The sequence below is a fragment of the Dermochelys coriacea genome, chromosome 5 (genome assembly GCF_009764565.3).
Source record: "Dermochelys coriacea isolate rDerCor1 chromosome 5, rDerCor1.pri.v4, whole genome shotgun sequence".
Lineage (NCBI taxonomy): Eukaryota > Metazoa > Chordata > Testudines > Dermochelyidae > Dermochelys > Dermochelys coriacea.
Window position 1 is genome coordinate 61,004,946 of NC_050072.1, and position 16,581 is coordinate 61,021,526.

Sequence of the window (16,581 nt, forward strand, 5' to 3'; positions counted from 1 at the left end):
CACTTCGTGAGAGATGCATTGACATATCCCAGGCAACCAAGGAGATGAAAACGCAGTTCAGAGTTCTTGTACTTCAGGAATATCATGGACCCTTTTCCCTACTACACCAGCAGGAGAGTGAGTGAGTGAGAGAGAGGCGTGAAAGCTCCTATAGCCCTGTCTTGACATGTACGAAGGGTGTGTTTTTCAATTATGTTAATTCAAATATGACAGAAACCCTTTTTAGTGTTCACCAAGATGCAGGCTAATATATTTACAGCCATGTTAGCTGGCTATGTTGTAGCCTAGACTTCCTGTACTACACTCAAAGACAGCTTCAAATTAGTTAGCCTGCTTATTAATGAGCGGTAAGAGGACTTTCCTATCATGTTAAGGTAGCTCAGATGAGTTAGCCCATCAAGACAGGGCCATGTTAGTTGTACCCAACTGTCAAGGTTCCTTCCCCACTCTGAACTCTAGGGTACAGATGTGGGGACCTGCATGAAAACCCCCTAAGCTTATTTTTACTAGCTTAGGTTAAAACTTCCCCAAGGTACAAACTGTTTTACCTTTTGCCCTTGGACTTGATTGCTGCCACCACCAAGCGTCTAACAAATATATAACAGAGAAAGAGCCTGCTTGGAAACTTCTTTCCTCCCCAAAATCCTCCCCAAACCCTACACCTCCTTTTTGGGGGAAGGCTTGATAAAAATCCTCACCAATTTGCATAGGTGAACACAGACCCAAACCCTTGGATCTTAAGAACAATGAAGAAGCAATCAGGTTCTTAAAAGAAGAATTTTAATTGAAGTAAAAATCACCTCTGTAAAATCAGGATGGTAAATACCTTACAGGATAATCAGATTCAAAACATAGAGAACCTCTCTAGGCAAAACCTTAAGTTACAAAAAGACACAAAAGCAGGAATATACATTCCATTCAGCACAGCTTATTTTATCAGCTATTTAAACAAAACAGAATCTAACGCATATCTAGCTAGATTACTTACTAAGTTCTAAGACTCCATTCCTTTTCTGTTCCTGGCAAAACACCACACAGTCAGAGACACCCTTTGTTTCTCTCCCCCCCCCAGCTTTGAAAGTATCTTGTCTCCTCTTTGGTCATTTTGGTCAGGTGCCAGCGAGGTTATCCTAGCTTCTTAACCCTCTACAGGTGAAAGGGTTTTTCCTCTGGCCAGGAGGGATTTTAAAGGTGTTTACCCTTCCCTTTATATTGAGCGGTAAGAGAACTTTCCTATCATGTTAAGGTAGCTCAGATGAGTTAGCCCATCAAGACAGGGCTATGTTAGTTGTATCCAACAGAAGTGTAATCCTTTGTCATAGGATCATCATGTCAGAGTGCACCCTCATGCTGTGGCATGGTCCTCCAGGTGCCCCACCCTTGTTTTTCCCTTCTCAGGTTCCTCACGAATATTTCTCCAACATTCTTTTAGGCTACCATCACCCAGGGGTAATTGATTAATATGGACATCACAAATCCTCAAATAAAGTTCAATAACATAATTTAAAAGGTCCAAGCTCTACTTCCTTCTGTGACTCCAGGGTCTTCATCAGTCTCAGTCATCCTTCAGACTGGTGGGCTCTCGGGCTTACCCCAAAGTTCCCTTCTAGAGTTCAAAAGCACAAACAAAGCAACAGTGCAAACAATATCCACCCATCCTGGGCTTAATCACAGTCTTATGTCCCTCCCAGGTTTTTTCCAAGCTCCATGCCCCATGTATTCCCCTGGGTCTTCCCCTTTTTCCAGAGTTTCTTCCTCCCACCGTCCAGGCTTCTCCTTGTCTCCCTAGTCCCAGTGAACTCCTGCAGAACACTCTGCTCTCAGCAGCCTCTCTTTCAGGCAGCTAGAGCCCCATATTTGAGTGCTTTCTCTTGTTTTCTCTCTTTCCTCCACTCCTCACTAACTCTCATACCTGACTCACCCAATCTCCCTTCCTTTAGGGCCTAGGGTCAGCTGGCCAGACACAGGTGCACTAGCCTCTTTACTCTTAGAGGACCAGTACCACCTGTGACATCCTTACACTTGGTCTTTCCAGGAAAATTAGCATGGCTATGGGGTCAGATTACACCAGTGAAGCACCACTGGAGTGAATCTGGCCCTTAAACTCCTATATCTTTTACAATTATATCTTTCTTTTCTTGTGAATTCACTCTGCTAAAATCTCTATATTTCACCTCCTAGCCTTTCTCAACTAAGAATGAGTGTAAATATGTGAAAGCCAGTCTTGGATCAACAAGCATATGAGAAGAGCTAGTATATAAATTAAGGGAGCAAATAGATATAAGAGTATGAATATGTCACTTAAAAATTAAAGTAATTTCTGGAGATAAATTTTAACTTTAAATATAGTATACAGACACTATTTTATGGGGGGAAGTTAAGGAAAGCAGGGTCCTGTTATACAAATATTCTTAATTTTAGATAGAGGTGAAACAGATGTAAAAATAAGCAGCCTCTTTTAAGTATTACTTCTTGCTCTCCTTCAAAATAAATAAATAAAATAAACAGTCTTTCTGACAAATCAATGGTATTCCATTTAGCAATCATAATTATAAACTCCATTGCTCTTATTCAGACTTAATTCCACTCAAAAACAAACACAGAATGTTGCAAAAGTGCCTGCTCAATACAAGTTATTTCCCCCATTACATCTTGAGAGTCAGTGAGAAGGAACATTTCAGATGGACTGTACCTGTATTCCTCTCTAATGATTTAGGGGAAACTTCAGCTTCAAATATGAATTAGTTTAGACTCTTAGGTTTATGAAGACAGAGTAGATTTGCACAAGAAAAACATCTGAGTAAGATATTGTGAACATTTTCAGACTTTATTCAGACTGCTGATTCCATCTCTTTAGCTTTACTTTGTAAAGATTAAATATATATATATATATATAAAGATATATATATATCTCTACTGTGGAAGATGTAACTATCCCAGAGTTTTCCACTGGATTGCTACTGAGTGAACTTTTGCAGAGAGGTATTGAGAATTCTTAAGGCTTGCCCACGCATTTATTTTGGAATAAGGGAGGGTGTCAATTTAAAGCATTATACCTATTCCAGAGTAACTCCCCACATGGAGTGCTTTTTTTCAGTTTATCTTAATCTACTTCCAAAGTTTATTAGAAAAAGGCACTCTTATTCTGGAATAAGAGCATCACATGGGGAGCTATTGTGGATTAGCCATTTCAGTCAACTTCTCTGTGTAGACAAGCCCTTACTTTGTATGACTATACAATAACAAATTAATTAGATATTCTACACAGTAAAATAAATGTTGACAGAATAGGACAGACTAATACAAGTATGCTGATTGACCTCCAACCACTTGACATATTATTAATATGGCTAGGAGCATGTATGCCTCATTTGTCAGCATATTGCATCTATCATTTTAGGGAATCCCGTTATCCATGTTTCAAGCTTTAAAAGCTTAGTTGTGGTTTTAAAAGTGAAATCCAAAGCAGGGAGAAATTGTTTTTACCCTCCAGCACTTCTTTATGATGTATAATGACTGTCTCAAGGTGAAAAAAGGCTGCTTTTTCATTTTTATTTTTAACACTTTAGAAATATCAATGCCTCATTTCTCTCTTTGCTGGTGGACCCAGGCAAGATATTTGGAAGACTGTGAGATGCAGATATCATTTGAAATGGTCTAATGTCTGGTCTGCATTAGAAAAATGACCAGTCAGGGGAGATTGGATTAGATTAGAGTTTCATGCAGAATCACTATTTAGGTCTTAAAGTGATCTTACCAAGGTCCTTTGGAAAAGAGAGGTCACACTGGGTCCAAATTTCCATTTGTTTATGGAGAGCTACAGCTCAGGTCACAGCCCTACTAAGCTCTTGTCAGTATCCTCCAGCAAAGTAAGGGAAACGAGAACTCCATGCTTCCAAAGCAAAAAAGTAAGTATAAAAATGTCTGGCTTTTTTTACAATAGAGGAATGTTCATAAGCCCTTCCTTGCAGCCAACAGGGACATCTAAAAAGCTTTTAAAAACTGGTTTACTTGAAGGAGATTTCAGATGAAAATACAAATTTTGACTATGACAGATATGAATATCAGATAACACAGCTGTAAAGGTTTTATCATTGAAAAGGGGACTTAACTATACTTACATTAGAAAGAAACAGTGGATGGAAAAATAGATTTTTCATTTCTCAGTTCACTGTTAAGATGGTTCTTGCATTGTCTGCACTTGAACTGTTTTGTTTTCAATAAAAGCATGCATTTTAAAGGCCTTTTAAACTTTAAAGCTGTTGGGAACAATGTGCTTTTAAGTCTGAGCCTCATGGCATGGTGGATGAGGAGATGTTCCACCTCAGTGGGAGCAGTATGCCTGAGGCAGGCACAATTTCTCTGAGGAAGCAGCCTCTGCAATAGTCACTTACAAGGGCGTATCCGCTGCACTCCACAAAAAAAGGTGGGTGCTGAGGTGAAAGGTCAGATCTATGGCATAGTCTTGGGAATCTTCCCCTTCTTTGGGGAGCCTATCACCACTAACCTGAGCAGTCCTTCATAAGGGTGCGTTTGGATGGAACTAGGGAAGAGGCTTCCTGAGCTCTGATCTCTAACCTCTGGCATACCCACATAGGGTTAGATACACTTGGACGCCCACATGACATCTGTAATATACTGGCAAACTTAAGCTGGAAAATGTCCAAAGTAGTAGTATGTATAATGCTGTGGTTTTATGCTTTAAAAACAGTTTCTCATTTGGCCTTCAGCTTCTTGTTTCCACTGCACCAAGGTATGTCCTACTGTGTAACACAGCATTTTCATGTTATTCTTGGCTACCACACACACATAACAGTTGCTGTTTTAAGGGAGTGACTAGGCAATAATAGAGCAACATCCTTTAGTTTCTAACTGCTACTCATCAAGATACAAGTTCCCCTGCTTTCTAGCCATCTAATGTATGCATAAGAGGGATTTTTTTCAGTTATCACTAAACAATTATTGTAATAATGTTTAATTCAGCAGGAAGTGCTACACAAACTCTTTTCAAGGTGACAGTTCTTCTTTATCTTCTGAGGCAAGAGGGGTCGGTATGAAATAAACTTTTTTTAGGTGTTCCACCATAGCTTTTTCTTCCTCTTCCAGAGCTCCATCTTCTTTCATCTCCCATCTGAAAGAAAATATACTTTTGTTAGTTCCCCTGTATTTTTCAAATCAGTCATTAAACAAACTGATAAAAAAAATTTAAAATAGACACCATGTGTTTATTGCCAAACGTATTGTGTTAACTGAACCACACTAGATATGAACAGAAAAAAAAATCACACCCTATGCAAGCTTTCTGGCATTTAAACTGCCAAATCTCTGACAAGCTTCCTCCTATGTCTATGCCCCAGCATTTTCCCTTTCAGTTTTGTATCACACCTTAATAGCAAATTGACCAGAAGCAGTGCAAAACTGACAGAGAGAGGTGGAGCAGCTAGCATGTGTTTCTGAGATGGAGGTTGGCAAATACTTCCCAGAGTTAATTACTTTAAAGTGAAAATCAGAAAGCACAGGATTCTCTATTCGTGAACAGTGTGGCAGGTCATCATACTGTTAAAGTGGTACAAATTAATTTAAAGAGCTGCCTTACAAAATGGCTTAGTTTTTTGAAAATGTCACATACACTGTCACCTTTAGAAGTGACACAAGCATCTTCCGTTTCTCTCATATGGATACTCACTCTAACCTATGATTAGCTATCCCCATTAAAATTAATGGCAAAACTGTCATTGACTACAAAAGGAATTGGGATTGGATCCTAAGTGAACAACAGAGCACCCTAGATAGAAAATATATGTTTTAATTACATGTATGGGTCTCTTTTTACTACATTCTCTGTGTATGTATGTTTTTATTATCAGTGATACATAGGCTTATTTTAAGAAATATTACTCATATTTTATAATATTACCTTTCATATCATTATTAGGAACATCTGCAGGGAATGACTGTGCAGATAGTTATTTTTATTTAGGACCATTCGTATTTCAACATCAGTTATTGTAAGACACAAGGAAGGACATTCAAACATATTTATTAGTTTATTAAGCAGAATTGAATTTGCTGATGATGGGGCAAAGTTTTACTGAAGTCCCACAAACCACTCCACAGAATCAGGGTTTTCTTTATACGATAACAATGTAAGCATCATTTTACTCTCACTTGTAAGAACAGCAATAAACATCTCCATTATCAAGATCAAGAGTATTTGATAGTTTCTAAAGACCTATTGAAAACCTTTCCAATAAATGTCATGACTATAACATTCATCTGCAATGGGAACCCCTCTTCCTCCAAAAATCTCCTGAAGATCTACCTGTTCCACTAACATTATAGCATTACATCTCATTCTGAGCCTGATTCATGTACACCAATTTTATACTGAACCTCACTGACATGAGGTAGTTATTCCTGCTTTACGCTGATATATGTAAGAATGGAATAAGGCCCTCTGTCTTGGGTCTATACTTTATTGTAAACAAATTGGGCTTCTAGAATAAGTTGTTTGGACCAGGGACTTTATTCAGTTTATTTTACTGTAGTGCCACATCCATTTGCATACATATAAGCGATGATAAATTCAATTCCTGAATGTTTCTGGTATGATATCAGTAGCAAAATGGTGACCTCACCATGCACTCTCTCCCTCTGCCCCCCTGGCATTTCTACTGAGGTGAATACAGGAAATTCAGACTTCTCCTTTTCAGTTTCTGTCTGATTGGCTGTAGTAATATAATGACTTAGCACTTACCCAGCACTTTTCATCCACAGACTATTATTTATTTTTATTATGACAGCATCTAGGCACCCCCAATCATGGATCATGTGCTAGGCACTGTACAAACAAACAACATTGTGACAATATGGCTAATGTTCACATGGTGGGTCCTGCACTTTTCTTAGTGTGTGTGCGGGGGGGGAAAGGGATGCTAAGATACCACCCCTTGCCCCTGCTCTTGGGCACTGAGGGCTCCGCTAGTGGCCCAGGAAGGTGATAGAGGAGGGAAGCAGGGAAGGGGTCTGGGTTTGCTCCTCACTCTGAGTCCCAGCCCCTCTCAACCCCTGGGGGTTTCCCTCATCCCCTGTAAGTGGGGTTACCCTCAGTCCTTAGACACTGCAGGGAGGGTCTCCCTATCCTGCTGGTGTAGGGTCTCCCTTACTTCAATTCTCTGGTCATCACCACTCCCACTGCCTGAAGCAGGGGGTTTTATTAGGTTCCTGACAGGGCCGTAATTGACAACAGGTGCTCCAATTAACCTGTAGCAACCCTTCCTAGTCTACAGGGAACCACACTTAATTAGCCTAGGGCTTATATATTTCCACTCTAACACTGTTCCCTGGTCCTCCTGTATCACAACGTATTGACAGTCCCTGCACCAAATAGCCTATAATGTAATCTCAAAACACTTAACAAAGGTGGGTAAATAATATGATCACCACTTTTTTACACATGGGAAAACTGAGGTATAGAGAATTTCAGTGCCGAAGGTCACGCAGAGAATCAAGGTCAGTACCAGGAAGAGAACTCAGAATTCCTGACTGCAAATAAATACTGTCTACACCGGGCCACTCTGTCCTCTGAAAAAAGATACAATATTTATCTGAAAGGCTCACTGACTTCAGTGAGAGTTGCACGTGCATATATGAGGGCAGACTGATACAAAATGATAGGAGTACATTGATTTACATTGTGAAGATGTATCTTTACTGCCAGAGGGGATTAGAAATTTCATTTTTTAAAATAAAAATGTAAGCTCTAGCGAACATAGCAAAATCTAGAGAAACTGTGCAGGAGATCTTAAATCTCAGGATCTCATGGATAGCAGGAGTAGATGACCCTCAAAGCCAGGGATCGGCTACCTTTGGCTCACAGCCCGCCAGGGTAAGCCCCATGACAGGCCAGGCCAGTTTGTTTACCTACTGCGTCCGCAGGTTCGGCCGATCGCAGCTGCCACTGGCCGCGGTTCACCACTCCAGGCAAACGGGAGCTGCGGAAAGCGGTGCGGGCCGAGGGATGTGCTGGCCGCCACTTCCCGCAGCCCCCATTGGCCTGGAATGGCGAACTGCAGCCAGTGGGAGCTGCGATCAGCCGAATCTACAGACGTGGCAGATAAACAAAGCAGCTCGGCCCGCCAGGGGGCTTACGCTGGCAGGCCGCATGCCAAAGGTTGCCGATCCCTGCTCGAAGCAAAGATCCTGATATCATGCAAAGTCATTAGTAAAAATGGTTAAACAATATGAATAACTGTTTCAAAACAAAGTTTTTCAAAGTGTTTCCTGAAGCATTAGTGGTTAAGACTTCCATAATTAGTAATCCAATACAACCAAGTTTAACATATACCTTACAGAATTCTGTATAAAGAAGACAACCATTGCCAAATTATCCTTACTCTCGAAGGAAGTCTTATGGCTAAGGTACATGATGGAGACTCAGGAGAGCTAGATAATATTCCCAGTATTACCACAGTCTCATTCTGTAACCTTGGTAAACCACTTAATTGCTGTGTGCCTCCTTTTCCCCACCTATATAATAACATATTTCATCAGAAGGAGTTGTGATGTTTCATTCATTATTTATAAGATGCTGAAATACTACTGTGATGAGGTCTATAGAAATGCCAATAAACAAAATATATGTTCTATTGATTACCACCACATTCAAAGGCAAAACAAATTACAAAAACTGTAAAATGCAGAAAAATTACCTTTGCATTTTACAGATTGTGATATGTTTTATTTATCAGTGTCAAAACAGATTCCAGCTGTTAATAAAACCATTAATTGATTCTTGGTAAATCAGGATATTGACTAATTTAACTACCAAGGAAATAAGGCTAACTCTCTCTAAGAAAAAGTAAAACATAAAAAGCTGTTTGATGTTTGTTCTTTTTTGCATATGTATGTAACCCACATACCTCCTGGGTGTGGTGTTCTGCCCATCTAGTGACACCGAGAACACTTAGAGAGAGAGAAAGAGATTGAGTCTGATCTACAGCTTTAGCTAATAGTCAAATAGCTTTTCGCTTATATAGTAGGGACTCATGCACTAAGCTCCAGAGGCCCCAGGTTCGATCCTGACGATCAGGGTCTGTCAGTGTTATATGCTTTATTGCGATTTAATACTTTATAAATACTCAGCAAAATTATTATTGTATAAATAATGTTATGAGCTGGATGAAACATTATTATTAATTGAGTTAAAACCTCATTCAAACCGATGTATGAACGCATCCTTCATTTAAGACAGCTAAGAGATAGTTAAGGTTCTCAACCTGTGGTCCATGGACCGCTGGGGGTCCAACAGACTATCATAGAATCATAGAATATCAGGGTTGGAAGGGACCTCAGGAGATCATCTAGTCCAACCCCCTGCTCAAAGCAGGACCAATCCCCAACTAAATCATCCCAGCCAGGGCTTTGTCAAGCCTGACCTTAAAAATGTCTAAGGAAGGAGATTCCATCACTTCCCTAGGTAACCCATTCCAGTGCTTCACCACCCTCCTAGTGAAAAAGTTTTTCCTAATATCCAACCAAAACCTCCTCCACTGCAACTTGAGACCATTACTCCTTGTTCTGTCATCTGGTACCACTGAGAACAGTCTAGCTCCATCCTCTTTGGAACCCTCTTTCAGGTAGTTGAAAGCAGCTATCAAATCCCCCCTTATTCTTCTCTTCTGCAGACTAAACAATCCCAGTTCCCTCAGCCTCTCCTCATAAGTCATGTGCTCCAGCACCCTAATCATTTTTGTTACCCTCCGCTGGACTCTTTCCAATTTTTCCACATCCTTCTTGTAGTGTGGGGCCCAAAACTAGACACAGTACTCCAGATGAGGCCTCACCAACGTCAAATAGAGGGGAACAATCACATCTCTCGATTTGCTGGCAATGCCCCTACTTACACAGCCCAAAATGTTGTTAGCCTTCTTGGCAATAGGGCAAACTGATGACTCACTGTTGACTCATAGTATTTGGTTTATTCCTAATTAGTAATTAGTGTTGCACCTTTTCAACCTGAGCAGCTAGTCAAACTTCAGAGCCCTCTGACATTCCAGTTGGAAATAGAAATTGATAGAGTCTAGTATTTTCTTTGAAGCAGTTTTATTATATACAAGGAATATACTCAAAAAGAAAAGGAGTACTTGTGGCACCTTAGGTTTGGCCGATTTTCAGCACTGCTGAGCACCTGCAGCTCCCATTAATTTTAATTATCAATTGTTTAGGTGCCTAAATGTGGATTTAGGAACCTCACTTTAGACATCAATTTTGAAAATCTTGGCCATAATTCTGAAAGTCAGTTTGGGCCAAATCCTGAAAGGTGAGTAATACCCCTTTCTTCTTGAGTAAACAAGCTCTGCTATGGCTTGATTAATTGTGATGATGGTCTAGCTAATGCAAGTAGGGGAGGTTCAAAGAGGCGCTTCAGCTGCTCCATGACTGCAACACATGAGCTGCGGAGGAAGATGAAAATCAATGGGGGGAGTCAGGAAGGAAGGGGGGTTGGATGGGGCAGCGGGGGGCAGTCGGGGCAGGGGTTCTGGGGGCAGTCAGGGGACAGGGAGCAGAGATGGTGGTGGATGGGGCAGGGGTCTCGGGGGGGTATCAGGGGGAGAGAAGTAAGGGGGGGGGCGGATAGGGGGCAGGGGCACAGCCTCCCCTGTCAAGGTTCCTTCCCGACTCTGAACTCTAGGCTACAGATGTGGGGACCTGCATGAAAACCTCCTAAGCTTACTTTTACCAGCTTAGGTTAAAACTTCCCCAAGGTACAAACTATTTTACCCTTTGCCCTTGGACTTCCACTGCCACCACCAAATGTTTGACTAGGTTTACTGGGAAAACGTTGTTTGGGAACGTCTTTCCCCCCAAAATGCTCACCAAAACCTTGCACCCCCCTGCCTGGGGAAGGCTTGATAAAAATCCTCACCAATTTGCATAGGTGACCACAGACCCAAACCCTTGGATCTTAAGAACAATGAAAAAAGCATTCAATTTCTTACAAGAAGAATTTTAATATAAGAAAAGGTAAAAAGAATCACCTCTGTAAAATCAGGATGGTAAATACCTTACAGGGTAATTATATTCAAAACATAGAGAATCCTCTAGGCAAAACCTTAAGTTACAAGAAAGACACAAAGACAAGAATATTCATTCTATTCAGCACACTAATTTCTCAGTCATTTAAAGAAATCATAATCTAATGCATATCTAGCTAGATTATTTACTAAATTCTAAGACTCCATTCCTGTTCTGTCCCCAGCAAAAGCATTACACAGACAGACAGACCCTTTGTTTCTCCCTCCCTTCGGCTTTGAAAGTATCTTGTCTCCTTATTGGTCATTGTGGTCAGGTGCCAGCGAGGTTATCCTAGCTTCTTAACCTTTACAGGTGAAAGGATTTTTCCTCTGGCCAGGAGAGATTTTAAAGGTGTTTACCCTTCCCTTTATATTTATGACACGCCCCCCAAATCACAGATAGGGTGAAACACTGGCTGGGATTTCTTCCTGGAGCTCTAGGAAAAAACAGAGTTAATAAGACACATGTACCTCTAAATATACTACCAAGTATATAAAGACTAACAATATTTTCCACATCTCAAGGACAGTTTTCACCAGTTGATTCTGGGAAACTTTCACAGGAGAGTGCATCAGCCACTTTGTTAGAAGCTTCTGAGATGTGTTGGATGTTGAAATCAAAATCTTGGAGAGCTAAACTCCACCGAATAAGTTTTTTGTTATTTCCCGTGGTGGTATGAAGCCACTGTAGCGCAGCATGGTCAGTGTGCAGGTGGAAATGCCGTCCCCAAACATATGAGCGTAGCTTTTCCAGAGCGTAGACAATGGCGTAACATTCTTTTTCACTGACTGACCAGTTGCTTTCCCTCTCAGACAGTTTTTTTGCTAAGAAACACTACAGGGTGGAATTCTTGATCCGGTCCTTCCTGCATTAAAACTGCTCCCACGCCATGCTCGGACACATCTGTGGTTACTAGGAACAGTTTGTCAAAGTCTGGGGCCCTTAGTACAGGGTCAGACATGAGTGTCGCTTTAAGTTGGTTAAAGGCCTTCTGACAGTCTTCGGTCCACTGAACGGCATTTGGCTGTTTCTTTTTGGTTAGGTCTGTCAGTGGGGTGGCGATTTGGCTGTATTGTGGTACAAATCGTCTGTAATAACCGGCCAAGCCTAAGAAGGATTGAACCTGTTTCTTTGACTTTGGGACAGGCCACTTTTGGATAGCATCCACTTTGGCCTGTAGGGGGTTGATAGTTCCTTGACCCACCTGATGTCCAAGGTAAGTCACTCTGTTTAGGCCTATTTGACACTTCTTAGCCTTAACAGTTAGACCTGCCTCCCTTATGCACTCAAAGACTTTTTGTAGATGTCCCAGGGGTTCTGCCCAGGAATTCGAAAATATGGCCACATCGTCAAGGTAGGTGACTGCATATTCTCCTAATCCCACTAGGAGACCATCTACAAGTCTTTGGAAGGTGGTGGGTGCATTCCGCAGCTCAGAAGGGAGTACATTAAATTCATACATGTGTGGTGAAGGCTGACCTTTCCTTGGCAGATTCATCTAGCGGTACCTGCCAGTACCCCTTGGTTAAGTCCAAGGTAGAGATGAACTGGGCCCGTCCCAGTTTCTCTAATAGTTCATCTGTGCGTGGCATTGGATAGTTGTCTGGGCGAGTTACAGCATTCAGCTTATGGTAGTCCATGCAAAAACGTATCTCCCCATCTGGTTTGGGAACTAGAACCACTGGAGATGCCCATGCACTTCCAGAGGGCCAGATTACAGCCATCTGTAACATATTCTGGATCTCCCGTTCTATAGCAGTTTTAGCTTGAGGAGACATCCGGTAAGGTTGGACTTTAATTGGGTGAGCATTACCTGTGTCAATGGAGTGGAATGCCCGTTCAGTCAGCCCTGGGGTGGCTGAGAACGTCGGTGCATAGCGAGTGCACAGCTCCTGGATCTGCTGTCGCTGCATACACCCGAGGGTCTTGAAGAGGTTCACCTCTTCCACGCCACCAGCATTTTTCCCTTCATAGTAGACACCTTCTGGCCACTCAGTGTCATCTCCTCCCTGGGCTGTAAACTGACAAACTTTTAATTCTCTGGAATAAAAGGTCTTTAGAGAATTAATATGGTACACCTTAGGTTTTTGGTTGGAGGTGGGGAATGCTATGAGGTAATTAACAGCTCCCAGGTGCTCCTGGACCATGAATGGCCCTTCCCACGACGCTTCCATTTTATGGGCCTGGAGCGCCTTTAAGACCATAACCTGGTCTCCTACTTTGAAGGAACGCTCTCTGGCATGTTTATCATACCAGGCTTTTTGCTCTTTTTGAGCATCCTGTAAGTTTTCTTTAGCAAGGGCTACAGAGGTTTGGAGGGTGTTTTGTAGGTTGGTTACAAAGTCCAGAATGTTAGTTCCTGGAGAAGGTGTAAATCCCTCCCATTGCTGCTTCATCAACTGTAATGGCCCCTTAACCTCATGGCCATATACAAGTTCAAATGGTGAAAACTCTAAACTGGGATGTGGTACAGATGTGTAGGCAAAGAGGAACTGCTGCAACACTAGATCCCAATCATTGGAGTGCTCTTTTACGAATTTATGTATCATGGTCCCCAAAGTTCCATTAAACTTCTCCACCATGTCATTTGTTTGATGGTGGTAAGGAGTGGCAACCAAGTAATTTACGCCATGAGCTTCCCAAAGGCTTTCCATAGTTCCTGCCAGGAAATTAGTTCCTACATCTGTGAGGATGTCAGAGGGCCAACCTACCCTGGCAAAAATGTCTGCTAGTGCCTGGCACGCACTTTTAGCCCTGGTGTTGCTTAGAGCTACTGTTTCCTGCTATCGGGTGGCAAAATCCATGAAAGTCAGTATGTAGTGCTTCCTCTGGGTGTCTTTTTTGGGAAAGGACCCAGAATATCCACAGCTACGTGCTGAAATGGAACTTCAATGATGGGGAGTGGCTGGAGAAGGGCTTTGACCTGGTCTTGGGGTTTTCGCACTTTTTGGCATACCTCACAAGACCGAACGTAGGTAGAAACATCCTTGCCCATTCCCTCCCAGTGGAATGACTTCCCCAACCGGTCTTTGGTCCTGTTCACCCAGCATAGCCACTAGGATGATGGTGGGCTAAGCTCAAAAGCTTGACCCGGTACTTAGTTCGAACTACCAACTGTCTCTGAGGATGCCAGTCTTCCTGGTGTCCACCAGAAAGAGTTTCCTTGTATAAGAGTCCTCTTTCTACAACAAACCTGGATCAATTAGAAGAGCTGAGAGGCGGTGTGTTGCTCCGTGCCGCCGTCCAAGCTCTCTGGAGGCTTTCATCTACTTCCTGTTCAGCCTGGAACTGTTCCCTTGATGCTGGAGACATCAGTTCCTCATTGGATTGTGGACCTATGCTTGGTCCCTCTGGAAGCAATGTAGGGGATGGGGCTGTTTCCGTTGACTGTGAACCGCTCTCCGCTGGTGCACTATGTTGGGATTCAGGCTCCGGCTGAGCCTCTTGTGTAGGGTTATCGGCTGCTGCTGGTTCAGGTTCGGTGGGGCCCTCTGGGGTTCGGGTTGCAAGTACTGGATTCAGTGCTGGCAATGGGTCTGGTACTGATTGTTCTGCCGGTTCCGGTTCTGGGACTGGCTCTGTCTGGGTCTCTGGGACTGTATCCACTACTGCTGTTGCAGACATTGGCCTGGGGTCCGGGTCCATCACCTCTGACTGGGTCCTGGTAGGAGTTTCCAGAACAGCGCTAGGCATGACGGGTTTAGTCTGGCTGCGGGTGACCATTCCCATCCTCTTGGCTGACTTCACATGATTGGCCAAGTCTTCCCCCAACATCATGGGGATGGGATAATCATCAAAAACTGCAAAAGTCCATGTTCCTGACCAGCCCTTGTACTGGACAGGCAACTTGGCTGTAGGCAAATTGAAAGAGCTAGACTTGAAGGGTTGAATTGTTACTTGGATCTCTGGGTTGATTAAATTGGGGTCCACTAAGGAAGCATGGATAGCCGAGACCTGTGCGCCAATGTCCCTCCACGCGGTGACCTTCTTCCCGCCCACACTCACAGTTTCCCTCCGCTCCAAGGGTATCTGGGCCTGACGACCTCTGGTGTGATTCCGGTGCAATGAACTGTAATCTGTTGGGGTTCTTGGGTACATGCCCCGGCTCGTTACATTTAAAACATTGTCCAGCTGACGAGTCACTAGGTGAGGTGGATTTTTGGAGACCAGTTTGGCGGGATGATAAGGTGGCTGGAGAGTTCCTTGGGGGGTGGGTGGGGCCTTGGGTGGCCCCCGGTAGTAGGGTGTGGTCTGAGGTTGTCCCTTCTGGTATCCGCTCCAACTGCGACCAGTTTTTTTTCGCTCTGCCACCTCCACCCATTTGGCTCTAATCTCCCCCGCCTCGATTACAATTTTGGGCTTCCCATCTAGGATGTATCTTTCTATTTCCTCAGGAACACCCTCTAAGAATTGCTCCATTTGCATTAGGAAGTGCAAATCTTCTGGAGATTTAACACTTGCTCCTGATATCCAGGCATCCCAATGTTTCACAATGTGGTAGGCATGTCTGGTAAATGACATGTCTGGTTTCCACCTTAGGGCTCTGAACTGCCAATGGGAATGCTCGGAGGTTAGCCCCATTCTGACTCTCACCTTGGTTTTAAACAGTTCATACTGGTTCATGCGTTCATTAGGCATTTCAGCCACCACCTCAGCTAAGGGTCCACTGAACTGTGGCCTCAGCTCTATCATGTATTGGTCTGTAGAGATGTTGTACCCAAGGCAGGCCCTTTCAAAGTTTTCTAAGAAGGCCTCCGTATCATCGCCTGCCTTGTAGATGGGGAACTTTCTGGGATAGGAAGTGGTACCTGGAGAAGGATTGCTAGGGTTTGTTGGTATATTCTGCTGAGCCTTTGCCTTCTCCATCTCTAGTGCATGCTTCCCCTCTCTTTCCTTCTCCTCCTCCACATGCTTCCTCTCTTTTTCCTTCTCCTCCAGTTCTTTGGCCCTTGCCTCCATTTCTTTGTCCTTGGTCTCCAATTCTTTGTCCTTGGCCTCCATTGCTCTCCTGTGGGCAGCCGCGTGGTGTTGTTCTGCCTCTTTTGCTGCCTCCCTGTCTTTGTCCTTTGCCTGCATTTCTCTCCTGTGGGCAGCTTCTCAAGCTTTTTCTGCTTCTTTCACTGCCTCCAGTTTGGCTAACTCCAATTTGTGTAGTGTCTTGGTTTCTGTCATCTTTACCTCTCTGTTTTTAACTAACTTTACACCCAAGGTTTAAAAATAAAACAAACAAAACTTGGTTTTTAAAATTTTGCTGTGCTGTAATAGGATACCTACATTCTCTGATAATGATTGTCAGCCTACAGAAAAATCCAGAAAAAAAAAACAAAAACAAACAAAAACAAACCCTAACACCTTTGGCTCCAGGCAAATAGGCAGAAAACCCCTCTAGTTGCTCTTAGGGAAAAAAACTTCAGGTCTGTGAAGACTGGTGAATTTCCCTGCAGGAGGTTAACTATCCTGCCTTTAGGTAGAGAAAACTCCAGCTCACAAAAGACAATTTCCTTT

General features: G+C 42.9%; 1 protein-coding gene across 9 annotated transcripts in view; it reads right to left on the reverse strand.

Moving 5' to 3' along the window:
• Window positions 1–767: 767 nt before the first annotated feature.
• KIAA0825 (KIAA0825 ortholog) overlaps window positions 768–16,581 on the reverse strand; it is a 423,444-nt gene continuing 407,630 nt past the window's right edge. For all 9 annotated transcript variants that reach the window (XM_043514581.1, XM_038403489.2, XM_043514582.1 and 6 more), the window contains one exon: window positions 768–5,131. In XM_043514581.1, coding sequence (XP_043370516.1) covers window positions 5,008–5,131 — 124 coding nt within the window. In that variant the 3' untranslated portion in view covers window positions 768–5,007. The remainder of the gene's footprint in view (window positions 5,132–16,581) is intronic.